At 51.2% G+C, this 24,171-nt stretch overlaps 9 protein-coding genes across 9 annotated transcripts; 6 read left to right on the plus strand and 3 right to left on the minus strand.

Annotated features, from left to right (window-relative positions):
* Positions 1–101: 101 nt before the first annotated feature.
* On the plus strand, positions 102–4,815 carry BDW74DRAFT_146151 (FG-nucleoporin NUP159). Its single transcript, XM_073723292.1, has 3 exons — positions 102–286; positions 355–1,048; positions 1,099–4,815. The coding sequence occupies exons 1-3, from the start codon at positions 221–223 to the stop codon at positions 4,617–4,619; spliced, it is 4,281 nt and encodes a 1,426-aa protein (XP_073587916.1). The 5' UTR covers positions 102–220; the 3' UTR covers positions 4,620–4,815.
* Positions 4,816–5,330: 515 nt separating this feature from the next.
* Positions 5,331–10,123, plus strand: BDW74DRAFT_174399 (RecQ family helicase MusN; the record flags this gene model as incomplete). The annotated part of the gene is made up of 4 exons (XM_073728023.1): positions 5,331–5,736; positions 5,805–9,400; positions 9,453–9,531; positions 9,588–10,123. The coding sequence occupies 4 exons, from the start codon at positions 5,331–5,333 to the stop codon at positions 10,121–10,123; spliced, it is 4,617 nt and encodes a 1,538-aa protein (XP_073587917.1).
* Positions 10,124–10,330: 207 nt separating this feature from the next.
* BDW74DRAFT_174400 (uncharacterized protein) lies at positions 10,331–11,503 on the minus strand (the record flags this gene model as incomplete). The annotated part of the gene is made up of 3 exons (XM_073728024.1): positions 10,331–10,353; positions 10,535–11,264; positions 11,318–11,503. The coding sequence occupies 3 exons, from the start codon at positions 11,501–11,503 to the stop codon at positions 10,331–10,333; spliced, it is 939 nt and encodes a 312-aa protein (XP_073587918.1).
* Positions 11,504–11,667: 164 nt separating this feature from the next.
* On the plus strand, positions 11,668–14,089 carry BDW74DRAFT_146155 (telomere maintenance protein PBP2). The gene is made up of 3 exons (XM_073723293.1): positions 11,668–12,860; positions 12,917–13,793; positions 13,850–14,089. The coding sequence occupies exons 1-3, from the start codon at positions 12,363–12,365 to the stop codon at positions 13,870–13,872; spliced, it is 1,398 nt and encodes a 465-aa protein (XP_073587919.1). The 5' UTR covers positions 11,668–12,362; the 3' UTR covers positions 13,873–14,089.
* Positions 14,090–15,300, plus strand: BDW74DRAFT_146157 (uncharacterized protein). The gene is made up of 2 exons (XM_073723294.1): positions 14,090–14,502; positions 14,597–15,300. Exons 1-2 carry the CDS (start codon positions 14,319–14,321, stop codon positions 15,103–15,105), a joined length of 693 nt encoding a protein of 230 aa, XP_073587920.1. The 5' UTR covers positions 14,090–14,318; the 3' UTR covers positions 15,106–15,300.
* Positions 15,301–15,643: 343 nt separating this feature from the next.
* Positions 15,644–17,813, plus strand: BDW74DRAFT_78486 (putative Kelch repeats protein). The gene is made up of 2 exons (XM_073733719.1): positions 15,644–16,250; positions 16,305–17,813. Exons 1-2 carry the CDS (start codon positions 15,660–15,662, stop codon positions 17,736–17,738), a joined length of 2,025 nt encoding a protein of 674 aa, XP_073587921.1. The 5' UTR covers positions 15,644–15,659; the 3' UTR covers positions 17,739–17,813.
* A 1-nt stretch (position 17,814) lies between these two features.
* Positions 17,815–19,417, minus strand: BDW74DRAFT_78487 (pyridoxal phosphate-dependent decarboxylase family protein). Its single transcript, XM_073733720.1, has one exon. It carries the CDS (start codon positions 19,368–19,370, stop codon positions 17,853–17,855), a length of 1,518 nt encoding a protein of 505 aa, XP_073587922.1. The 5' UTR covers positions 19,371–19,417; the 3' UTR covers positions 17,815–17,852.
* Positions 19,418–19,504: 87 nt separating this feature from the next.
* Positions 19,505–21,339, plus strand: BDW74DRAFT_174405 (proline iminopeptidase; the record flags this gene model as incomplete). The annotated part of the gene is made up of 9 exons (XM_073728025.1): positions 19,505–19,547; positions 19,617–19,882; positions 19,938–20,182; positions 20,243–20,328; positions 20,378–20,542; positions 20,591–20,611; positions 20,668–20,806; positions 20,864–20,960; positions 21,028–21,339. 9 exons carry the CDS (start codon positions 19,505–19,507, stop codon positions 21,337–21,339), a joined length of 1,374 nt encoding a protein of 457 aa, XP_073587923.1.
* Positions 21,340–21,766: 427 nt separating this feature from the next.
* On the minus strand, positions 21,767–24,077 carry BDW74DRAFT_78496 (guanine nucleotide exchange factor MON1). The gene is made up of 5 exons (XM_073733721.1): positions 23,309–24,077; positions 22,390–23,252; positions 22,155–22,336; positions 21,864–22,098; positions 21,767–21,812 (listed from the first exon to the last, which is right to left on the minus strand). Exons 1-5 carry the CDS (start codon positions 23,919–23,921, stop codon positions 21,804–21,806), a joined length of 1,902 nt encoding a protein of 633 aa, XP_073587924.1. The 5' UTR covers positions 23,922–24,077; the 3' UTR covers positions 21,767–21,803.
* Between the last annotated feature and the right edge of the window lie 94 nt (positions 24,078–24,171).

A 24,171-nucleotide genomic window follows, 5' to 3' on the forward strand; every position in this document is an offset into this window, starting at 1 on the left:
TCGAATCGCGTCATTCAACGTCTCCGCCAGCCCCGGTCATTAAAGAGACTTGGTCAAGATTTCCAGTTTTGCGCAGCTCTTCAACCGGAGTCCTCAACAACTCTAACGCCGCTCTTTTTCATCGCCGCCGCCGAGTTCCCCTTCTCCCCATGATCCAAAGTCCAGACTACTCTTAGGCGACCGTCCTCGTTCTATCTCAGCTGATCTAGGCAAACTCAGAATGGCATTCAGCATGGGAGCTACGAACCCGGAACTGGGTCCTGAACTTCCAGATCTATATGCAGAGGTAAGCGCTCTGAGTGCCCTTATATTTTCGATCAATCCCGCCGGTAAGAGTACTAACACTTGACTTAGGAGGTCGGTTTTAAGGGTGTTTCCGGCGACAGCGACGTTCAATTCCTCTCTACACCCTGGCGTGCCGACGCGCTTCCAGCCCCATCCTCCACTTTACTCGCCGTCGCGTCCACCAAAGGTATCGCGGTCGGTGCGAGCCCCAATTCCTTGTCTATTGCAACCACCGAGTCTGTTAGGGCGGCAATATCCTCGAAGGATGGGAAGGAGAAGGTCAAGACAAAGCCGTTCCAACCGCAAGCAACTATCTCGCTCCCCGGACGACCTACACATATTGCCTTTGCCTCTGGTGACAGCGCCCTGGTGCTTGCTACGGAGAATGGGTCTCAGCTCTCGGTTTTTGAGACAAGCAGCCTACTTCAGCCCAATGCGCAGCCCGCCATATCTATTGCTACCAACGGCGCCACTTTCAGAACTGTCGCGCCTAACCCAGCACCGGCAGAAGATACCCATTCATCACTAGTGGCCTTGGTTACAAATGCTGGCGAGCTACTGATTGCGGACCTTAAGGCCGGAAATCTTGTCTCCGGGCCAAACGGGAATATTTTGAAGACCGATGTTAGCTCTGTTTGCTGGAGTAACAAAGGAAAACAACTTATAGCTGGTCTAGTGGACGGGACTGGCTATCAGATGACGCCGGAAGGCACGCAGAAGGACCTCATCCCCAGACCTCCCGATTTAACCGATCCTTGCCACGGTATGTCTTCATTAGATAAGATTATATTCCGCGCGGCTAATTTTGGTCAGTATCTTCCATCGCGTGGCTTGAGAACGACATCTTTTTGATGGTGTATACTCCAAATGTTACAGAAGATGATATGGGGCTGACGCCCTCGTCATCGTACTATATCATCACCAGAAGAAAGCAACAACCCTTCTTGATACAAAAACTTCCGGAAGTGGCTAGTCCTTTTGGTTATAAACGCGCACCGGCTTATCAATTCATCGCCCGGATCCGAGGCTACAAGCCCCATCTGACCGATGCTCTAATCGTGTCTTCTACAGCGTCTGCAGATATCGGACTCATTACTAGGTCCTCTCAAGCGCTAGCAAGTGATGATGGTGCTAAATCTATCGTTGGACAGTTCGCTACGACTGAGGTGAACGATGACTCAAAAAAGGCCTCTGTTCCTTTGAAGGATTCAGTTGATGAAACCTCTGTGATAGGGTTAGGACTCGACCTTTCCAGTTCTGAAGTCGTCATAGCCCCAATTTACGGAGAGGACATCGCTGAGAGTTCAACCCCATTGCCCAACCTCCTCCTTTTGAATCACGAGGGTATATTATGCTCTTGGTGGTTCATTTACAACGACTCAATCCGCCAAAAAATACCGTATGATGGTTTAGTTTCTGCTTCTGCCAAAACGCAACTACCGCCTGCACTACAACCACAGGCAACACAACCGCAACCCGCGGCACAGTCAGCTTTTGGACAGCCGGCCTTCGGCAGCCCGGCTGCGCCGTCTACTTTTGGCTCCTCGGGCTTCGGGAAGCCATCTGCGGTACCTTCGTTCGGTACTCCGTCGGCTCTAGGAAAGTCACAGCAACCCGCATTTGGACATTCTGGCTTTGGTGCACCGGCCTTTGGTACACCAGCTGCGATGGGCTCGAATGCGCCCCAATTCGGTCAATCCGGCTTTGGGCAGCCGTCAACTCCTGCAAAGTCTCTTTTCGGGTCATCTACTACACCGACAAGTGGTGGCTTTGGCTCGTTCGCGAATGCGGGCAGCAGCGGCGGTTTTGCCAGTCTGGCTACCTCAAAGCCTTCTGAAGGGTCACCGTTCGGTAAATTGCCTACGGAAAACCCGTTCGGCAAATCATCTGGAACCTCAGCATTTGGTGTCCAGTCTGAAACCACAGCATTCAGATCTCAAAAGACGGAGGAGTCCAAGGTAGGTTTCGGCTCAGGGTCCAGCGGGTTTGTCCTAGGATCTACTTTCAAGGGAGATGGCACTGCGGTCAATGATGGCCCAAAGCCAGACAAGCCTTCTGGATCCTTCGCGTTTGGCTCATCTTTTGAGGAGATGGTTTCCACACCTAACAAAACTAGCCCTCCCACAGAAGCCATGGATGACATCGAAGACTCGAGTGCTCCTTCTCAGAACTTTCCAGAGTCAAAGGAACCAGCAACTTCCCTCTTTGGCGCTCCCTCGAAGCCCGCCACTGGGTCATCAATGTTTGGATCTTTCAGTTCCCAGGCGCAAACTCAGTCGCCTTTTGGCTCAGCGCAAACGAGCAAGTCTCCATTCTCACTGCTGGGCAATAATAACACCGAAAACCAAGCACCTAGCCCTTCCTCGGCTCTCTCGGAGAAGACTGCAGTTGCTAATCGACCTTTCACTAAAGCCAAGTCACCATTCGCGGAGCCACCCCTTCCTCCTGACTCTACGAGCAAGGCCGCGTATGGATCAGGTGATACATCAGCGTCTTCAAACGTCTCTAAAAGTTCTGTAGAGGATGCTCCTCTACCACCGGACTTCACGACGTCGCGGAAGTCGCCCGAACGCGAAAGCGAGGCACCTTTGCCTCCTGACTTCACCTTGAAGCCGAAAAAAGAGAAGCTAAAGGAAGAAGAGGCGGCGGAAGAAGCACCATTGCCTCCAGATTTTATGAAGCCAGGTGCGCCTTTCGAAAAAGAGCCTCCACCTGTTCTGGACGAATCGGATGCTGGCTCGGAACCAGGCTTAGATGCAGGGTCGGACGTTGATTCGGACGCGGGTTCGGACGCGGCTGACTCGGAAAGAGGTCCCCCTGGGGACGACTCTGAGTTTGAAGACAGCGGTGAAGATATTACGCACGAAGTCGGTGCACCAAGTGCAGAATCATCACCAGAGAGCTCTTTTGATGCTAAACATACGGACGAAAGCCCAGCTCGCGGGATCTTTGGCAGTAACAAATCACGCCAGCTCTTTGGGGAAATAAGCAAGCCTTTGTTTCCCAAGGCAGCCGAACCTCCTAGGTCCCCTAGTCCCGTCCGCCCTCCGCGCAACCGAAAAGGGCTTCCGAACTATGAGAATCTCCGGTCTATCAGTGCTCCTCACAAACCAGGAGATGCTCTCGCTGCCCGAAAAGCCTCTCTCTCCGAACTAGCCAAGCGCGAAGAGCAACGGAAACCGGAGCGCCGTGCTCGGGAACCGCAACCAGTCGAGACGGAAGAAGAAGCTTTATCGGATGATGAGGACGAGCGACTTCGTGCGGATCTCAACCGGCCTCTGGAACCCGTACCTACGCTAGATCCCTTCCTGCCCCACCAGGACTATACGGGCGAAACCACGAAACCCGGCATCCCTGGCCAAATTGAGAGGCTTTACCGCGACATCAACTCTATGGTGGACACTCTTGGCATCAATGCACGCTCGTTATCCTCCTTCCTCCTGTATCAGCAAGGCTCAACTGACTCCGATTGGGTCAGCGTTCTGAAGAGCGATAGCCCAACCGACATATTGGATGAGAAGTTACTGCTCCGGCAAATTGAGGACCTGGATTCCACGGTCAGCACTCTCGCCGGGTCTTTGGAAGAGAACCAGGTACAAGGGGTTGAAGAGAAGCTCGAGGCTTGCAGAGAATTGCTGAGTAAAGACATTCTCACGCTTCGTAGCCAGTGTGCCAGCATCAGAAAAACTCTCGACGCGTACACCGATGCTGCGGCAATAGTTTCCGCGCCTCTTTCGGCCGAGCAGGCCAACCTCCAACAAGATCTACGGACATCATCCGCCGAGATCCAGACGAGATTGGCAGATCTAGAGTCTGCGGTATCACTACTGCGAGCTAAGATTGCCGATGCTCCCCGCGTCGATGGGTCGCGGTTAACCACTAGACGTCCCACGGTCGAGAATGTTACATCAACAATCGCGAAGATGATGAACATGGTCGAGAGCAAGAGCGGTGACATTGATGTTTTAGAAGTCCAGATGAAAAAGTTAGGCTTCGATACATCGGCTGCTCCCTCTAGCCGCGAAGGATCTCCCTTCGCGACACCAAGAAATAGTTTGAGTAAACTTCCTGTTACTCCAGGATCTCGCGATGATCCTGTCAGTCTATACCACACACCAGATTCCAGTTCCAGGAGCGTCAACTTCCGTTCAAGCATCAATGGCTCGGCAAAGGCGAGCAGACTTCGTCTCGTGGAAATGGTCGGCGATGTAGGTAACAAGAGGGAGATTGCCCAATGGAAAACAAAGATGCAGCGCAGGCAACATCTTATGGGAAGCCTCAAAAAGGCTGTTGAGGAGAAGAAAACGAAGGTCCGAAGTGTGGATGATCTATAGAGCACGCAGGTCTTCTATTGCATATTTACTGGGATGTTATTCTTATTATTGCGACGAACGTTAAACCGACGAGTCATGGCATGGAGCAATTGGGGATGATAGTGTTGTTTTGTACTGTACATAGATCTTGCTCTATTTTGCTTTAACGTTGGCGTGAGTTGGCTCGCCGTCAATCGGCTAATAAAATTATCAAGTACTTGGCTTGAAGCCTAATTCCCATGCAACTATGCAAATTTTTAGAGTATGAAATTACTGTCCTCAGTATTTCATCCAGTCTTGGATTGAATTCTCTACTCGAGATACTTCTCGAGTATAAGATTTATATACTTCTGCCGCCTCATCAGATCCACGATCGCGCAGCACAACCATGTCCAGTAGGCATGGGTGTGTAGCGAACAGCTGTTCTTGGAGATAGAGACTACCTAAAAGCCGCAGATAGAAACAAAAACTCAAGAAATTGACACAATATACCCTTCAGTAATTTCTCGAGAATGGTTCGCAGTAGTATTTTTCGCCTCAGGAATCAGGCATTATTGTATTGTTTAAAAGGTAGCCCCACGATCCACGTGATTGCGCGTTTCACTATGGAGACGCGTGCTAAGCAACCATTATTATTGATTGCTCCAAAAGACGATTTTGCTCAGTAAACGCCAGTACAAGTGCCCCGGTACAGTCTCATTGAAGGAACGATGCGCAATCTTCTACGCCTCTATGACTAAAAGCAATTTGAAGACACATCTCAAATGGCTGTTGGATCAAGGCAGGTCACTATATCCAGTCCTGACGCCGTCCGCGTGGGAGTCGCATGTCAATCCGATCGACTCTCATAGCACCTCGGGCGCAACATTAAACCTCATCGCCAGTCAGACTGAAGATCTTAGCACCAAGGACTCACAGCCGGCTCCTGCATCGACAGTCGATATTCCCTTAGACGATGTGATTGAATTAGACTCCGACGAAGAAAATATGGCGCGCCTAATGCTAGGTCCGCCGTCGTCGGCGAGCAAGCCACGCATGCTCAGTACCAAAGAGCCCCCAAGCTCCGTTCGAAAGAGCTCTAAAAGTTCGTCTGCGAAACGAGAATCGACTGAAACTCCTCGGAGTATACCTCTCAAAGGTAGGAGTGCTTCCCCACTAGTATACAGAGATGTTTGGGGCCGTACTGATGATACCTTGACTATCAAGAACCCCCGAGCTCACTATCTTCATTTCGAGATCGCAAAGGACAAATATCAACACCGGTACAGCCAAAGCGGCAGCTGAAAATACCGTCTTCAATACATTCATTTCAAGACATTGACACAATCGATCTGACCGACGACCTCGACCTTAACGCACTATCATCCGATATTAGAGAGGAGTTTGGTGAGCCGCGCCGGTTTTGGACCGAGGATGCTGCCTCCAGAAAGGACCCCACGGACAAACGCGGAAAGAAGAGGAAAAGTGATGAGTATGCGTCTGACCTTGTGTCTCCGAGAGCGTCTAGTCGCAAAGCTCGGTCGCCTCGTGTTTCCAGCTCGACATTGCAGTCTGATCACTTCATGTCAACACACGCTTCTCGACGTACTTCTAGAGATGAACCTTCGCCATCGAGACATAAGAAGCAGGAATCGTTGTCCTTGAAACGTGCGGACAGAGCCCCAGCTATCCCAAATTCCGACGACGAAGACGTTGAAAGCTTGTTTGAAAGCTTCATCGAGGCCAAGCAACCCTCGCCTCGAACGAGTAGCAAATCGTTATATCCTGTCCTGCCTTCCGACAAGCATTCGAATACTCCCAAACTGATCCACTCTCCGAAGCGAAGAGAACCTATTTCTCCAGACTCTATAGATATCCCGGAGATCACCCGGCCCACCCCTCTACTCAAAAGCAATACAAATTCTCAAAGCCCACACGCACTTCCATCTCTGTCGTCGTCAAACGCTGCCAGTTCACAGTCCGCATCAAGGGACCCTAATGTTGAAAGATTTTTGCAAATCCCTGCAACTTCGCTAAGCCGGTTACTTACATGCTTACAAGAGACTGTTCGAAAGAACTCGGATCTCGGCTACGAAGCCATGTTGAATGGCGAATCAAGCCCAGAAGTACACGCGCTGATATCGGAGAACGCAATCTATCATGGTCAACAAAGGGCTATCGAGGCTTTGATTACGAAAAAATCCGCATACCTACAGCGAGAAGCCGAGTCAAAATCTCTCAGAGATGATATTATGCATGTTCTAAACCAGGGAGCGTCCAACGTGCAACCAAAGGTTGAACAGCAAAAAGAAATCAGAACGCAGATGAAGGATATGGAGGCTGACATGCGTGATTTGCTACGAGATGCTGATTTGTTCGCCGCCCTGGAGATATACTCTCTGGACACCAGAGCATCCGAATTGGAGCCATTGCATTCCTTACGCACAGTCCCTCGCCATATTGAGGAACTTCGGGACAGAAGTTTTGACAAGAGCCCTGCCGCAAGTAGAACATCCTTCAAGCCGACTTACAACGCGAAGGAATCTCGCCCGAGTACCTCAAAGTTCGCAACAAACTCCTATATCAGTCGCTCCAAGAGTCCAAACGCCAACCGATTCAATTACAATGATCCGACGGTGAGCGATGGTGAGACGACTTTTACCAGAACCATGGGCTCTCCATTGCCTCCGGTAGAAGATTTTGACGACTTTGATATGGATGGCTTTGATGAGGATATCCTGAGGACTGCAGGCAATTTTGCGGGCGGCCAGTCTTTCTCAACAGATAGGCCTGAACCTCATGATCGTCTAGTGTTTGCTGAAACCTCAGGGAATGCATGCAGGCTTCCTGCAACGCAGAAATCACAAACTCATGGCACACTATGGGGCCAGCACCCATGGACAAAGGACGTGAAGATTGCTCTGAAAGAGAGATTCCACCTTAGGGGGTTCCGATCTAATCAGCTCGAAGCGATTGACTCAACTTTGAGTGGAAAAGACACATTTGTGCTAATGCCCACAGGAGGAGGGAAGTCCCTATGCTATCAGCTACCCTCTGTTATCTCCAGCGGTTCAACTAAGGGCGTTACTATTGTTGTTTCGCCACTTCTCAGTTTGATGCAGGACCAGGTGGCCCACTTGCGTCAAAATAAGATCAAAGCATACTTAGTCAATGGCGACACGCCGCTGGCGGAACGGCAGTGGATCATGAGTATGTTATCTAGCCGAAGCCCCGAAACGCATATTGAGGTTCTCTACATCACACCGGAGATGATTGGCAAAAGCCAAGCTCTTACGGATCGTATGGAAGGGCTATGTTGCAACCAGAAGCTCGCGCGCGTCGTCATTGACGAGGCCCACTGTGTCAGCCAATGGGGTCATGATTTCCGTCCGGACTACAAAGAGATCGGTGCTTTTCGGGCACGGATACCTGGTATACCATTTATGGCGCTGACTGCGACAGCAACCGAAAACGTCAAGGTTGACGTGATTCATAACCTCAAGATGCATGGGTGCGACGTATTCACCCAAAGCTTCAACAGGCCGAACCTGACGTATGAGGTACGCGAAAAAGGAAAGAACGCGGAACTTCTGGTGAATATCGCAGAAATCATCAAGACTTCATATCGAAACAAATGCGGTATCGTTTACTGCCTCTCACGGACAACCTGCGAGAAAGTTGCGGAAGTCCTTCGAAAGAACCACCGTATCAAAGCCGAGCATTACCATGCAGGCTTAGATGCAGAGACACGTGCAAACACTCAACAACGCTGGCAAGCTGGGGAGGTACATGTCATAGTCGCGACGATTGCTTTTGGCATGGGAATTGATAAGCCAGATGTTCGGTTCGTTATACATCACAGCATTCCCAAAAGCCTGGAAGGGTACTACCAAGAAACTGGGCGCGCTGGACGTGATGGTAGGCGCTCTGGCTGCTATCTCTTCTACGCCCTTCGAGATGTTACTACTATGCAAGGTATGATCGAGAAAAACGAGGATGCTAGTGATGAACAAATAGGCCGGCAGCTCAGGATGCTCGGTCAAGTCCAGAAATACTGCGAGAACGGGAGTGATTGCAGAAGAGTTCAGATTCTTGCGTATTTCAGCGAAGCGTTCAAGCGCCAGGATTGCAACGCTTCTTGTGACAATTGCAAGTCAGAGGATACCGTTGAGGTGCGAGATTTTTCTCAGCACGCGTCGGCAGTAGTCAAGATTGTTCGATACTTTCAGGAGCGGGAGGAAAACGTCACACCCGGATATTGCGTGAACATTTTCCGTGGAACCAGCAAGTCATTCAGGTCTCCTCAGCATAGAGAGGCGCCCTGCCTCGGCGATGGCGCGGACATCAACTTAGGGGACGCAGAACGACTTTTCCGCAAATTATTGGGCGAGAGAGCATTGAAAGAAGAAAATGTAGTGAACAAACGCAGCTTTCCGATTCAGTACCTCAAACTGGGACCCCGGGCATCTGAATTTGAGAGTGGTCGGCGGCGTCTCAGGCTTGATGTCCGAGTTTCATCTGATGGCAACGAGACTGGGAGAAACCACTTACCTCAATCCACGAACGTCTCGTCACCGGTCCAATCAGCAAACCGGCGCCGGTTAGATCGGTATCGATACGATCATTCTGCAGCCGACGACTCCGACTCCGACATGGATAGCGACGGATTTGAGAGAATCCGGGTAGCTGGCAGAAAAGACCGGAAGGGAAACAACCTTCCTGGCCCTCCTATCACCCAGGACGATAGATTTGACCAACTGGATCATCTTCACAGAGCTGTTGCAGAAGATTTTATGGTTTATGCCAAAAATTACTGCCAGGAAGTATGGCGTCTCTTTTACCATGCATGTCAGCTGTTGCTAACGCTTGTGCTAGGTGGTAATGTTGAAAGGGCTTAGGAGCCAACCTTTCAGTGATACAATACTTCGGGAAATGGTTATGGTCTTTCCAAAAGGTGAGTCTGGTCTAACCACATACTTTGAACTCGGGGCCCTTGCTGACACTGAACAGATAAACAAGAAATGCTCCAAATACCTAACATAGACCCGGACAAAGTCAACCGCTATGGTGATAAAATACTCAAATTGATCCGGGACACTCAACAACGTTTGGCCGATCTTAAGCAGGAAGGGGCTGAAGCCGATGGCATTGTTCCCGATCCAAATCATCACAACGTCGTCAACGTTAGTAGCGACGACGAGTTTAGTGATGCTGCCGACATCTTCGTGGACCACGACAGTACGCTGCCGCCCGATGACAGAGTTGTTACCAGTCAATATTTCTCAAGATCCCAACAACCCTTTGACGACGACTCAGCCGATGAGTATCGCCCCTCGCCTAAAGCGGGCAATTCAAGGTCACAGAAACGAAAGACTGCTAGCAAGCGACCTCCACGCCGGAAGAGCGGCGACGCCAAACCAAGGGCAAAAGCTGCGCGTAAGCCCAGGGCGAATGGCAGTCGTTCCCAAGGCCGCTCCTATGCGCGAAAAGAAACAAAGGGGAAATCAAAACCGCCCACGAGCCAGATAGCTATGATGCCGATTTGAGACTTGCTTGCTTTTCCTTTTGACTACAATGTTTGTTATGACGAGTTTGATGACACGCCCCGGATGAACAGCCTCAGTTCCTGATATTGGCGCATTGCATGTTTAGGCGTTTTGCTTTGGTTTCGATCTCCTTCATAAACATGATATCCATTCAGGTATATAAGGGCGTTGCGGTTTGTTTGAAGTCATATATACGGGGTACTAATTCTAGATATCTTCGAAGGTCTTCACTGGCGTTCCAGGAAGATTAGTGTAAACTCGCCAATATTTTCGCGATTCAGTCATTCAATGAACGTCCGAAATCAATTAACCTTAATCGCCTTGCATCGCGTGGATGGAATTGAGCAACCTTGGCTCTCACAAGAAACCTTGACGCTGCAGATTCGTTTGGTAAATCAAAATAGGACGAACCCGCGTCTAATAGAGAGTCGAGGAGTTCATGTATCTCAGTCGCTGCTGTCTCCCTCCTATTTGACGCCAAACTGCTTGATTGGCCAGTCTGGCGGCGAAGCATATCATCAATCCGGTGCTGGTTATTCTCTTGGCCGTCATCCTCCACAGCTTTTGGCTTCTTTGGTTTACCGTGGCGTGTATACCCGGCCGCCAACGTAACGTCCGAAACTTCAGCGACGTCTCCAACTGCCGGGCCTCCCAAGTCTTCGGCTGCAATCATCGAAGCGAGAACTTCATCGCAGAATTTATGTAGCGCCGCTCTGATCCGGGCCATATCTTCGTCCAGATTGTCTTTCTTCCGCCGCTGTTGTTCCAGCAATTCGCGCGCAACCTCGGAAGGTAATCTCTCACGGCTTGCCGACTTGTCTTTCCGTATATTGTCTATCCGTCTTCGTAGCCCGTCCCTTATGGATTGCGCATCGCGTAAGTTTGCTTCCTCGGCCTTGTGACGTTGCCGCGCACTCGCGAGCTTCTCCGCTGTTGCTGAGATAGAAACCTTGCCTTCGGTTATTATGCGTGAGGTCTCATCAAGCGCGATGAGGGATGGTAGGGGCGATTCTGGTTCTGGTAGGTTGGTCTCCGATTTCAAAAGTGAGTCATACGCCTTTTTGGCTCGTTGTATTTGAGCTATGCGCGAAGCAGGGTCAGTGCCTATGTCGGAGATATCATTGGAATTGGCGGCGCGGAGCTGTTTCGCATTAGCGTCACCTCAGCTATGCAGATTAATTGACACCAACTTACCTTGCGCAGGTCTTCTTCTTGCTGTCTGACTCGTTCCTGGAGCTCCTTGAGCGTGTTATCAAGCTTCTTCTCGTACGCTTGGATATCAGATGAGCTTGCTCGCTGCTCGTCGTAGAATTTCTCGGCGTTTTGACGGTCTTCGGCGAAGGCCTGGACCTTAGCCACGCGATTTTGAGGCACCTCCATCTTGCGATTAACTCCGTCAAGTATGCAAGCCTGGTGTTGTCTGAATGCGTCTGCTCTTCGACGCGGGATGTATGATATACCGGTACACGTGATTTAGCTTTACCAGGGAGGACTAGCGTGGAGCCAGCGATCGCCTCTCTCTCAACCTCACCTCTTCACCGCGAGTCGACACCTCCTGACACCTCTTCCAGTTCTTGAGCTTCTTGTTTTCGCTGCCCTTGTCTCTTTTATCGTCGACGTGCTGAATCCTGAGCCTGCTTGGCTGGTTGCTTTACTGCGTCAACTCACGCTCTCCTCGGGTATTTCTGGCTCTGCAAGGCCCTATTGCGACATTTGTGTTGTACACCAGCACGAACGGAAGCGCCTCAGTAAATCAGGGAGGAAAAGGATAGAACGAGCTCCAGCGGTCGTTCCATTTCTTCGAGTTACTTTTCTTACTCTAATAACTCCTCTTCCCCGTGCTCTGCATCGTCAGCTCCCAGCACGCCCGACCCTTGCAATCTACCTCCTACCTTATCGCCCAACACAAGCACACCCGATCAGATTCAGGTCGTTTCCTCTTGTCTCATCCTATCCCAGCTCTGCTTTGCCTAGCGAAGCTTCTCAGCGCCCGTCACTCCACAGCACTGCTCACCTACGTCGATTCTCTTTCTCCCGCCTCACTTCCTACACTGTGCACGATCACACACCAATCCTTCCCGTTCCTCCAATCACCAGATTCCCTACCCAATCGATCCGCCGCACCAGCACTTTTCTGGGAATTTCTGGTGTACATAGTCGATCAAAATAAAGCAAGACAAGACAGATATTCTTCCACTCCGACTCTTTCTGAGTAAGCGAAAGCTGCACACCTGACATAATGTCCGCCTCCCCGTCCGCTTTACAATCGACCAAGCGTCCTCTCGAGGACCCTTCTTCACCATCTGGACCGACCGACCAGCCTGAGGCCAAGCGCCCAGCTCTGGACAAAGTAGTAAAAGGCGAGGAGTCCGAGAGCAATGCAGAAGTGAAGACCGAGCCTGGTACCGCGAGTGATGCTGATGGCCAGGGTGATACTGTTGTCCCGGACGCCCCTAAGGGGAGTATCAGTGAGACTCAGCCGATTCAGTCGACTGCTTCTCACGGTGAATCAGGTGGAAACCAGGGCGAGCAGCAGCGTCCGCAGGACGAGTCTAACTGGATTCACATTCGTGCTGTAATTTCCAGCCAAGAGGCTGCCACCGTCATTGGTAAGGGCGGAGAGAATGTATCTCAGATCCGCCGTTTGTCAGGCGCCAAATGCACTGTTAGCGACTACTCTCGCGGTGCGGTTGAGCGTATCTTGACAGTCAGCGGCCCGCAAGACGCCGTTGCAAAGGTTTGTCCCAATTTGCTAATCTTCCCCTTCCAGTTGTATCACTGACCAGTTGATAGGCCTTTGGTCTAATCATCCGTACCCTGAACAACGAACCCCTTGATGCTGCTTCCACTGCTCAATCCAAGACCTACCCCTTGCGCTTGTTGATTCCTCATATCCTCATTGGCTCTATCATTGGCAAAGGCGGTACCCGTATTCGTGAGATTCAGGACGCTTCTGGAGCTCGTCTTAACGCCTCGGATGCTTGCCTTCCCCTTTCCACTGAGCGATCTCTTGTCATTCTTGGTGTTGCTGATGCAGTCCACATCGCGACCTACTATGTTGCTGTGACCCTTGTTGAGCAGCTTACGGAGCGCTTCGGAGGACCTGCGGCCTCTGCCTATGCCACCCGCAGCGGTGGTCCTGCTGGAGCCGTTCCAGGCGGTATGCAGGTTGTACCCTATGTTCCCCAACCCGCCGGTGGCCAGTACGGTCACCCGGATACCTTCAAGCGACACCATCCCAACCAGAACCGGGCCGGCGCTGGAGCCTATGGCGTGCCTTACCTTCATGGACAGCACGCACCTGCCCCTGTTGCCCAGCAGTCTATGCACTATGGCGCTCCTCAAACTCCCTATGCTGGGGCTGGTCCCCATCAGCCTACGCCTTATGGCGCGCCCCAACCACCTCAGCAGCGCGGTGGCCCGACCCCTGCTGCCCCTGTTGGCGGAGCCATGCCTGGCCAGCCGCTAACTCAGCAAATTTATATTCCTAACGATATGGTTGGAGCTATCATCGGAAAGGGAGGTGCTAAGATTAACGAGATCCGACACCTTAGTGGCAGTGTCATCAAGATCAACGAGCCCCAAGAGAACAGCAACGAGCGTCTGGTTACTATTACTGGTACTCAGGAGTGCAACCAAATGGCGTTATACATGCTCTACTCAAGACTTGGTTAGTTTCCGCGCCTACTACCGCGTTTAATTCCAGCATGTCTAACCATTTTACAGAAAGCGAAAAGCACCGTATCTAAGCCATGCAGCTTGCATATGTTTTCATACTTGGTTTGTTTTTCTGGAGCTTGGCTATCTGTGTTCTCGACACAAAAGTCGTCTGTCATGGTGGCGATCTTGGTGGTGTTGTCTCGTAGCATGCTGTTTTCTGTTGTACCATTTGAAAAGCGCTCTTCATGAGTTGATTGAACAGACTATATGTATCTTCTCGAGCATAATTAAGCATTTCTTTACTCCTATCTACCTCCAGCTTCCACCTAAAGCTACCTTGTTGAGCGGCGGCCCACTCTGTATGGCGGTTTGACATCACCACCGCCGATGACATCAGCTCCAACCCCACGCTCGTTTTCCTCTTGAGATAACAGCTTCTGTTCTCCGTCTTTCGCTTGCACAAGATATACATCGCAGACCACATTTTTCGGAACCAAGCGGAAGGGATTCATTCAAACCGAGAACTCAATACAAAATGCCTCACGTCACCGAATTCATATACTTCCAGCCCAAGAGCTCCGTGAAGCCCGAGGATCCCTCTAACGACGAGGGCGCTGCCCTTATTCAACTCTTCAAAGCTACAACACAACAAAGTGGGCATCTTGGCTCAGCATGGGGCCGTACGAAGGAGGATGAGAACGTTATCGTTTGGGCAATTGGTCAGTCCACCTTCTTATACGACCTAGTCCCTTCCGCGACGCAAACCCAACGCATTCGAGGACAGCCGAGAGCAAGATACTAACAAGTCAACAGACTGGTCCGATGCCCACAGCGGAATCCAACAGACAAACTCACCATTGGACCCCTACATCGCCGAAAACACCCAAATAACAACGCTCTTCACAACCCTCACGCCCCCCGACTCCGACGACACTCCCGTAACATCCGCGCTCGTCTCGAACCCTACCACCGAGCTCGCACCCCTCCCCTTCCCAACCTCACTCTCGGCATCCGACCGCTCTTCCTTAACCGCAGACCTCACAACCTTTCGCAAGACCCTCGCCGAAGACGCCGAGGAGAAGGTGCGCCCTAAGTCGTTTTTGATTGGGCAGGTCGAGAGGCCTGGGGAGTTTGAGCACAGCAAGAGCGAGTCGGGCCAGGCTTTCTTGCATTTCCTAGTGCTGGGTTGGGAAAGTACCGAGCAGCATCAGCAGGCGAGGGATACGGACGGGTTCAAGAGTAAGATTGGACCCATCCGGGACAAGATGGTTGCGCCGTTGGATCGCTTGGGGATGAAGCATGTTAAGTTCCAGAAGGTGTAAATCGACTGCATCGCATCTTGTGCGCACTTGAATCATGGCAATTACTAGGTGGTGCTGAGTGATATATTGTCTATACGTACATATTTCTTAGAGTAGAAGACATAGATCTGATTGTTATGATAGTTGCTGTAAGTGGACTATCACTGAAGTATATAACTGGGACCATACAAGAAGGGTCTCACATAGCCTCTTGAGCACTTCACAATGTCTTCATGCTTTAGTATACTAATACTATGAGCTTACCCAGAGCATTTATCGAGCATTCAGTCCATGATCTAGTGGCATGCATTGCTAAGGAATAAAACATCCCTAGTTGTTGCACGCAATCAATTGTTGTAATCGTGATACCGATATAATACGAGTGTATTAAAAAATGCGGGGGATTAACATTTTTTCTCGCCCTGCCAACCTTTTTATACTTGACTGTACCTGTCCCATACTACGTTCTAGCCGATAGTAGTAAGTAGAATAATGTTTCCGAACACTCTTAGGGCGTGCAATATGCTACCAGAAACAACCAATCGCTAACAAGCTCTAGCATACAAGTCTGAGCCATGGGTAAAAAGAACAAGAAGTCCGCCGAGCACAAGGAGCGTGTAGCGGCCAAGCAATCCAAAAAGGCAGACAAGAAGGACAAGAAGCACAAGTCCAAGGGCAAAGATGCAGACAGTGACGCCGAAGACGCCGATCTCGACGCCATTCTCGCTCAATACGCTGAGGAGCAGGCTCGATTCCTGAAGGTCACGGAGGTCGTCTCTGAGCCACCGACTCCTCGATCGTCTGCTACTGTGCTCGCGTCGCCGTCTAACAGGAACGAGTTGCTTATTTATGGTGGAGAGTACTTTGATGGTACGCTGGCGACCTTCTTCAACAACCTCTTCGTTTATCTCATTGATCGAAGGGAATGGCGGGAGGTTACGAGTCCTAATAGTCCGCTGCCTCGCAGTGGACATGCTTGGTGCCGCGGAGGGAACACGGGTGGTGTGTACCTGTTCGGTGGTGAGTTCTCGTCACCGAAGCAGGGGACTTTCTATCATTATAATGATTTCTGGCACCTTGATCCGGCGACAAGAGAGTGGACGCGCCTTGAGACGAAAGGCAAGGGCCCTCCTGCTAGGAGTGGACACAGAATGACATATTACAAGGTATTTGCCCAATCTTCAATCCAATCCTTCCGTCCTGATATTGATAATCTCCAGAACTACATCATCCTCTTTGGTGGCTTCCAAGACACATCCCAGCAAACAAAGTACCTTCAGGACCTCTGGATTTACGACACCTCCAAGTACACCTGGTACAACCCACAGCTGTCAACCGCGTCCCAAAAACCCGACCCTAGGTCTTCCTTCTCATTCCTGCCCCACGAGTCTGGAGCCGTTTTGTATGGCGGTTACTCACGCGTCAAAGTAAGCGCAGGGGCCGGTGGTAAGCCAACAAAGGGTGGACCGCAGCGCATGACCATGAAGCCCATGGTGCATCAAGATACGTGGTTCTTGCGCATCACGCCGCCCGCACCGGAAGCATCCTCGAACACACCGCCGACTGTCCGCTGGGAGCGCCGCAAGAAGCCCGCGAACGCGCCGAACCCGGCGAGGGCCGGCGCGACGATGGCATACCACAAGGGCCGTGGAATTTTGTTCGGCGGTGTCCACGATGTTGAGTTGAGCGAGGAGGGAATTGACAGCGAGTTCTTCAACACGCTGTTTGCATGGAACACGGATAGGAATCGATTCTTCCCTCTTACGCTGCGCCGGCCGAAGATCACGGGCAAGAGCCAACAGAACCAGGCTAAGTCCCGGAACAGAGGGAAAGCAGACGAAGAAGAGCTGCTGCAGAACCTCAAGGCTCTAGAAGCCAAGAAGGGAATTCGCACTGATGGAGATGATTTTGACGACGATCTCCTACCTAAAGAAGAGGATGAACCCGTGGAGCCAGCGAAACCGGCTATCGTCCGCTTCGAGATGCCGCACATGCGCTTCAACGCGCAGCTAGCAGTGCAGGAAGACACGCTCTTCATCTTCAGCGGGACGTACGAAAAGGGAGATCGCGAGTTCACGTTCAATGACATGTACTCGATCGACCTGGGCAAGATGGACGGCGTCAAGGAGATCTTCTACAATGAGCCCGGTAACTGGCATCTGCTTAACGAGACGGATAGTGACGATGAGATGGACGAGGATGATGAGGAGGGTGAAGATGATGAAGACGAAGAAGAGGATGCCATGTCCCTTGATACGGCATCTGCTGCACCTACGGAAACCACCGAAGTCACTGTACCCTCTGTAACCAAGGACCTGGAACAGCTTGACGTTGAGGAGCAGGGTGCCGAACCGTCTATTCAGGATAGCAGGCCGCTTCCGCGTCCGTTTGAGAGTCTGCGTGAGTTCTTTAGCCGGACGTCTGAGGAGTGGCAGAAGATATTGCTTGATACGTTGAATGAGAGGGGTGCGGCGATGGATAAGAATATCAAGGAGCTTCGCAAGGATGCGTTTAATATGGCGGAGGAGAAGTGGTGGGATAGCAGAGAGGAGATTATGGCTCTGGAAGATGAGCAGGAGGCCGCGGGCATTGGGGAGGTTGTCAGTATTGCTGACAGGGGCGAGAATGCTGGAGGCGCTGGAAGGCGGAGGTGATGGTGAATTTTCGTTTCTCTTCATTTATATGATTCATTAAACATTAGAGATATATAAGTCTATGAGTTTCTGTGGGCTGAAGGCCTGTCCTTGCAAATCCGACATCAGCAAGCATCAGACCCCATTATTGGCAACATTGTCTAGGACTTCCTTCACAACAGCAAAGTCCCTATCCGCCTGGACTCTCCAGTTTGATATGGCGATTCGACAAGCAGGTCTGTTCTGCCAGGAGGAGCCCGAGACATAGATCTTGCGAGTTATATCAATCTTCGCTGCAAGCTGATTGTTCAACTTATCGTCCTTGGCACTGACCAACACGACCATATATGTCTTCTCCAGCAGCTCTTGCTTGCTGCCGGCTTCCGGCAACACATTGTACTTGGGGTGATCGTACAGCCACTCGGCAATTTTTCTGGCTAACCGGACCTGCTCTTCGCAAATAGCCTGATAACCATTGCTTCCGTATGCCAGTAGAGTAGCGTATACAGGTAAAGCACGGAATCGGCGGGAGTTTTCCAGGCCAATGTTCAATGGAGAGGGTATTATATCAGCGTCGCTAATACTGCCAGTCAGGTAAGCCGCGTTGGGATTCTTAAAAACATGGTTGGCCTCGTCCTTGTGCCGGCAAAGAAAGAAGCCACAATCGTATGGCACGTTGAGCATTTTGTGGCCATCTCCAGCTATGGAGTCTGCTAGTTCAATTCCTTCGCATCCTTTTCTGACAACAGCATATTCGGGGCTGTCTGGAAGCACGCGGCCGAATATTCCAAACGCACCATCCACATGCAGCCAGGCACCATACTTGTCACAGAGCTGGCGCAGTTGTTGCACCTCATCCAGCCCATTGGTGGCGAAGTGTCCAGTGTTGACTTCACCACAGGACACAGCGATAATGGTGGCCTTGGAGGTATCGCGTAGTTTGGATTCTACCTTGGCCATATCAAATTGGAGATAATGATCGTCCTTAGCGACATATGCAACGTTGAAGCGTCCGATACCCAAGACACCTGCCGCCTTAAGGAGAGATGAATGCGGCATTGTTGTAAGTATCTGTAGCCCGGAGAGCCCTGCCATATGCATAGCATTGAACAGCCCGATCTCTCCAACGCTCTGGGTTTCGGTCATTCCTATCCTGCGCATAGCTGTGCGTATGACATATTCCCGTCCGCACGCTAACCCTAGGACGTTGCTGGCAGTTGCTCCGGTAGTGAAAGTCCCATTGTGCCAGTCGCGAGGTAAGCGAAGAAGATCGACGAGAAGACCTAAGGCCGTATGCTCGACGTCCGTCGCTACGGTGTGCTGAGGAAGATGGACTTGGACATTCTGATCGTAGGCAGACACGATGTTATCAGCAAATAGGGCAGCGGGCGTGACGCCACCAGTGACAAAACCGAAGTAGCGCGGGCTAATGCTGCTCATATTGAAAGCGGGCACAAGGTCGTCTAGGATATGGCGCCTTGTAGACTCATATCCAATTCCGTCGTCAGCAAGTGACCGAGGGAGAGACGCTCGTGCTTTAGCTAGGCTTGAAGCATCAGGCAGTACTGTCGCCGTTTCACTCTGGGCAATTTCCCAGAGCTGTTGCTGAAGCTCGCCATGCTCCTTGGCGCTGGCCTTGATATCCACGTTCATTGTTGGTGATATGGATATTGTAGGGTGGAAGTTGTGGGAGACGATCCGTTTGGCGGGCGCCTGAAACTCGAGAAATTGGAGTCAAAGAGCAAGTGCGGACTTAGCCTCTTCCTCTACCAGAGACCAACCCCACCATGGCTGCCAAACTCATCGATAGGAAATTGCATCACATCCCAGGTGAGTCTTGGAAGTAGCAAGTTATGATCTAGTCGCTATAGCGTTCTTGCTAACACGCCGCGTTCACAGGAAGGCTGCTGGTTTCGGAGCTGTTCTTCGAGGTCCCCACCAACTACAGCCGGCCAGGAGACGGTACTCTGCGCCTATTTGCCCGCAGTGTCCGTCGCGCCTCGAGGCCTGTTGACTATGGAAAAGATGACAAGCAGTCGCCTCTTCCCTGGCTTGTCTACCTGCAGGGCGGCCCAGGAATGGGCTGTCGCCCGCCGCAAGAGTACGGCTGGGTTGGGACAGCACTAGACAAGGGATATCAGGTCTGCTTCATATCTCTCCCCTTTGTATATGGAAATTATAATATCTCGAATAGCATCTCTGACTCAGGACCATGGACAGGTTTTGTTCCTTGATCAACGTGGAACTGGTCTCAGTTCGACGATTACAGCAAGCACCCTGGCTCTGCAGGGTAATGCTATCAAACAGGCCGAGTACCTGAAGCAGTTCCGCGCCGACAGCATCGTGAAAGATTGCGAGGCTGTCCGTCGCTGTCTGACCACGGATTATCCCGACGAGAAACAGAAATGGAGCATCATCGGCCAGAGCTTTGGTGGATTCTGCGCCGTGACTTATCTTTCTCTGCAGTAAGTATGAACGATAATTTTAAGCAGAATCTCGCACTGATACCGGTTATCATTGAATAGCCCAGAAGGACTAGCTGAAGCATTCGTCTGCGGCGGGCTTCCACCCCTTGTGAATGGACCGGATCCCGTCTACGCACGTACATACGGTGCGCTCACTGGCCTTTATTTCTTGACCTTCATGCTAATACATGTTAGAAAAGGTTATCGAGCGAAACCAGGCGTACTATGCCAAGTTTCCTGAAGACGTGGAACGAGTGAAGAAGATCGTCGATTACCTAAGGCAGAACAAGGTCAGCGTACCATCTGGGACGCTCATTCCTGAACGTATCCAGCAACTTGGTATCATGTTTGGCATGCATGGTATGTCAATGTCATTCTGTTGCTTGATTGATGGCTAACATAGTGCAGGTGGGCTTGATAGCGTTCATGGTAAGCTCATTGCGCTCTGATGGGATTGACAAGGAGCTCTTTACTAAACCCAGTAGATCTTATACTACGCGCTGCCAACGATCTGGAAGTCTTTGGCTTCCTCACCCATCCGACCCTGGTTGCTATTGACAGCTTCGGTGGCTTCGATAGCAACGTCATCTATGCTATCCTCCACGAGTCCATCTACTGCCAAGGGTAAGAAACCTCTATCTGTCTCCCACCATATATACTCAAAACGCTAACGATGAACAGAGAGGCCTCTAACTGGTCTGCGGATAGACTCCGGTCCTCGAACCCTGTATTCGACGTTGACACAGCCGCCCCGGAGTTCCTCTTCACAGGTGAAATGGTACGTATCCATCTTGGGACTTCTAGTACAAGACCGGACTTAAAGGCCCCAAACTAACGGACAATAGATCTACAAAGACATGTTTGACTCCTACACTGAACTGAATCGAATTAAAGAAACAGCGGATATCCTCGCCAAAACAACCGACTGGCCCGCTCTCTACGACGAGGCCCAGCTAGCGAAGAACGAGGTCCCCGTGTACGCAGCGACGTATGTGGAAGACATGTACGTGCACTACGACCACGCGCAGAACACCGCCGCCAAGATCAAGGGGACCAAACAGTTCATCACGAATGTGATGTACCACAATGCTATTCGGAGCAAGACGGACGAGCTGTTCCAGCAGCTTTTTGCTTTGAGGGATGATACCATAGATTAGATGCTTATTGGACTGGCTAGGAAGCAAAGGCCCGCGGCCGGGGGCTGGATCGCTCTTTCCTGTCCAGAGGGTGGAGGTCGCGCCTTCCTAGAATAGGAAGAGGACTACAAGGCAGGTGCGATGGACCGGTCGTTCCTTCCTAATCCATCAATCGCACCTTCCTAGAATAGGGAGAAGTCTATAAGGCAGGCGCGATGGACCGTTTTTTCCTTCCTATTTAATTGATCACAGTCATATGGCAGGTGCGACCGACGTCACTTGGGTACCTGGGCAACCAGTTGCACCTTCGGATTTGGTTAAACGTACCTTCCTTATACGTGGTGTTTGCGATTGCTTTATTATTATGACATCTGGCGAACGAGAGGCGTCCTCAGTACGTGTTCATGCATAATATATAGGATAGTACAGATCAGAAGCCTCGTAATACGTATATCAGATACTTCCAATACGCAGCTAAGGTAAGCTCAGAAAACCTAGAGCAGATTAGTTTGTGTATTTTGCAGTAGGAACAAAGAACAACTCACGGCACCACCGATGATAAACAACCGCTCTTCTTCCTTCTGCACCCATTGCACAATCTTGCTGGCGCTCTGCGCCAACGCATTACGATTTGCAAGTGGCCCGGCCACGCAGTAGAGCTCGAAGACCGGCGTTATCCATGCAAAGGAGCTTGAGGAATGCGTGACGCAGTGGTGGACCTTGACGTGGGTGTGTTTTGCATGAACGCTCGCGTGAAGATTGTTGTAGGCTGATATTAGTCTGCGAGGAAGTGTATTAGTCGATGATTACTGTTCAGCGGGTAATAGCATGAATACCTTCGGCGCCGAGAGACAGATAAGAACTCGGGTTCATAAGAGGACATTGTGAATTGGACGTTCGCGCGAGATTTATATACAAAGTGGTGTAGAACGGAGCCAGGAACTATATCAGTTGTGCTGGGTCGGCCCTTGTGGATGGCTGCCTTGATGATCTTGATGCTACCGTTCTTCTCTATTTGCTGGTCATAAGGGTTAGTGAGGGGTTATGTAGGGTCAGGGTTATGGTACATGCCTCGACGAAGGTGTTTCGCATGGATTGCATCTCAAAGAAGCTTTCCTTAACCGTGCTTATCAAGATTATTGCGACAGAATCCTCCGTAGTCGCTGAGTTCTCGGCCGCAGTATCGGCGTCCTCTCTAAGGTCAAGAAAACTGACATACATGTACAGGTATCCGCTGCTGTTAAACCCTGGAAGGCACACAGGGATCCAGCTTTCGCCGCCGCCAGCTTTGACGGCCTCCGCCTCGAATATCATGTTGAATAGAAGCTGAAGATCGCCCGGGTGTAACGAGTGCTTCTTTGGCCTGACAACACTCACAAGCCGACCGCCTGCGACAACGAGGCCGTAAAGAAGTTTGCTGACTCTCGTTCTCAGAAGGGTGTTGTTGATGGTTTGACGGTGCGATTTGCGGATCTTCAGGCACTCCAGGGCCGAAAGTAGTGTGGACGGCGATCCTCGTGTGAAACTGTCTGCCAACGTGGATAGAAGGGTCTCCGATCCCTGTAGGGGACGCTTTAAGTCGGTCGATGGTCGTACCGAAAAAAGATGGGTCAGTGCTGGGAGCGTTAAGGTGGATAATATCTGCATGTACAGCGCCTCGAGTTGGAGCTTGAGTTGTGTATCGCTTTCTAGGATCCGACTGATGGCAACCAAGTATAAGGGGCCTTTGGCAAGCACTGTAAACTTGGTGTCGCCGGCAGTGAAGCCCTTCAAGCGATCCTTGGACTCCTCGTAGGAAGAAATGATCGTTTGGATGATACCAACATAGGTGGAAATGAGTCCACCATCACCATGCCTTGTCCATATTGGCTTTCCAGCAGCCGAGATGATTATGTAGTGTTTCCGCTTCGCCTTCCAGTTGGCAAGTACCAGATCTAATCAGCGGGTCAATAAATTATCGTGATACGGGCTCGTGAGCAAGGTACAGTACCTTCGTTCTCCCCTCCCTCGCTGATCTCGCCGACCGACTCAAATTCACTCGCGAAATCGTCCTCCATATCATCGGCCTGGAACTCGGGAAATTGCATCAAGCCAGTACTTTCTTGTTGAGCCATTCCCAACTCCGAGGACGCGAGAGAGTCAAAAATATTTTCCCCATCCCCCAATTCGGAATATGGGGCATAGCTTGTAATGCTCGCGCTGTCACCAGTATCGCTTCCACCCCTCGGAGTTGCTAAGTGGCTCAGGCTAGCCTTTGCGCGAACGGTGCCGGGAAGCGAGCGAACAGGTAAAGTCTCCTTCACCTTATCGCTCTGGGAAATCTCCGCTAGCGATACAGCCGTAGTAGCTCTGGATTGCAGGCCTGGATGCGCCGTTGAAGCATTCAATCGCGGTGTCCCTGGAGCTGCTCCTCCATCTTCTAGTAAGCTCAGCGTCCCTGAACGCGGGTGTAACGGTGAGGGAGGGCTTTCGCGGCTTGAGCTGCGGTCGGGGCTCTGTCGAGTGCTCGGCTTTGGCGAAGAGCCATGGTCATCGGCCAGGCGGACGTTCGCGTCGCGTTCACTCGAGGAGGGTTGCGAGGGATTGCTGTCTCTCGACTCCATGCTAGCTAACCGGGCGCATTGGTAACGCTCCGAGCGGCGGAACTGGCGTGATTGCGGAGGTTGATCGACTCACTGTAACATCCTAACCGTAGGTATGAAGTAGACACCGAGAATAGACGTAGATGAACCGACCATTGTGACACCGGATGAGTAGCAGGTCCCTTGCGGAGGTGTGGTTGATCAACGCTCCGTCATGCTGGGGCGGAGAAGGCGGACAAACAAGCAACTTGCCCCGGCTGCCTGATTCGGC

Source organism: Aspergillus multicolor, assembly GCF_047715735.1.
Source record: "Aspergillus multicolor strain CBS 133.54 unplaced genomic scaffold BDW74scaffold_3, whole genome shotgun sequence".
Lineage (NCBI taxonomy): Eukaryota > Fungi > Ascomycota > Eurotiomycetes > Eurotiales > Aspergillaceae > Aspergillus > Aspergillus multicolor.

Coding starts and splice junctions, on each gene's coding strand:
- BDW74DRAFT_146151 (XM_073723292.1), top strand. CDS start 221: ATGGCATTCAGCATGGGAGCTACGAACCCGGAACTGGGTCCTGAACTT. Junction 287..354: donor TTCCAGATCTATATGCAGAG/GTAAGCGCTCTG, acceptor CACTTGACTTAG/GAGGTCGGTTTTAAGGGTGT. Junction 1,049..1,098: donor TTTAACCGATCCTTGCCACG/GTATGTCTTCAT, acceptor AATTTTGGTCAG/TATCTTCCATCGCGTGGCTT.
- BDW74DRAFT_146157 (XM_073723294.1), top strand. CDS start 14,319: ATGCCTCACGTCACCGAATTCATATACTTCCAGCCCAAGAGCTCCGTG. Junction 14,503..14,596: donor CGTTATCGTTTGGGCAATTG/GTCAGTCCACCT, acceptor ACAAGTCAACAG/ACTGGTCCGATGCCCACAGC.
- BDW74DRAFT_78496 (XM_073733721.1), bottom strand. CDS start 23,921: ATGGAGTCGAGAGACAGCAATCCCTCGCAACCCTCCTCGAGTGAACGC. Junction 22,337..22,389: donor TGCGAAACACCTTCGTCGAG/GCATGTACCATA, acceptor CCTTATGACCAG/CAAATAGAGAAGAACGGTAG. Junction 22,099..22,154: donor TCTGTCTCTCGGCGCCGAAG/GTATTCATGCTA, acceptor ACTTCCTCGCAG/ACTAATATCAGCCTACAACA.
- BDW74DRAFT_78486 (XM_073733719.1), top strand. CDS start 15,660: ATGGGTAAAAAGAACAAGAAGTCCGCCGAGCACAAGGAGCGTGTAGCG. Junction 16,251..16,304: donor ACAGAATGACATATTACAAG/GTATTTGCCCAA, acceptor GATAATCTCCAG/AACTACATCATCCTCTTTGG.
- BDW74DRAFT_78487 (XM_073733720.1), bottom strand. CDS start 19,370: ATGAACGTGGATATCAAGGCCAGCGCCAAGGAGCATGGCGAGCTTCAG.
- BDW74DRAFT_146155 (XM_073723293.1), top strand. CDS start 12,363: ATGTCCGCCTCCCCGTCCGCTTTACAATCGACCAAGCGTCCTCTCGAG. Junction 12,861..12,916: donor CGCAAGACGCCGTTGCAAAG/GTTTGTCCCAAT, acceptor ACCAGTTGATAG/GCCTTTGGTCTAATCATCCG. Junction 13,794..13,849: donor CATGCTCTACTCAAGACTTG/GTTAGTTTCCGC, acceptor ACCATTTTACAG/AAAGCGAAAAGCACCGTATC.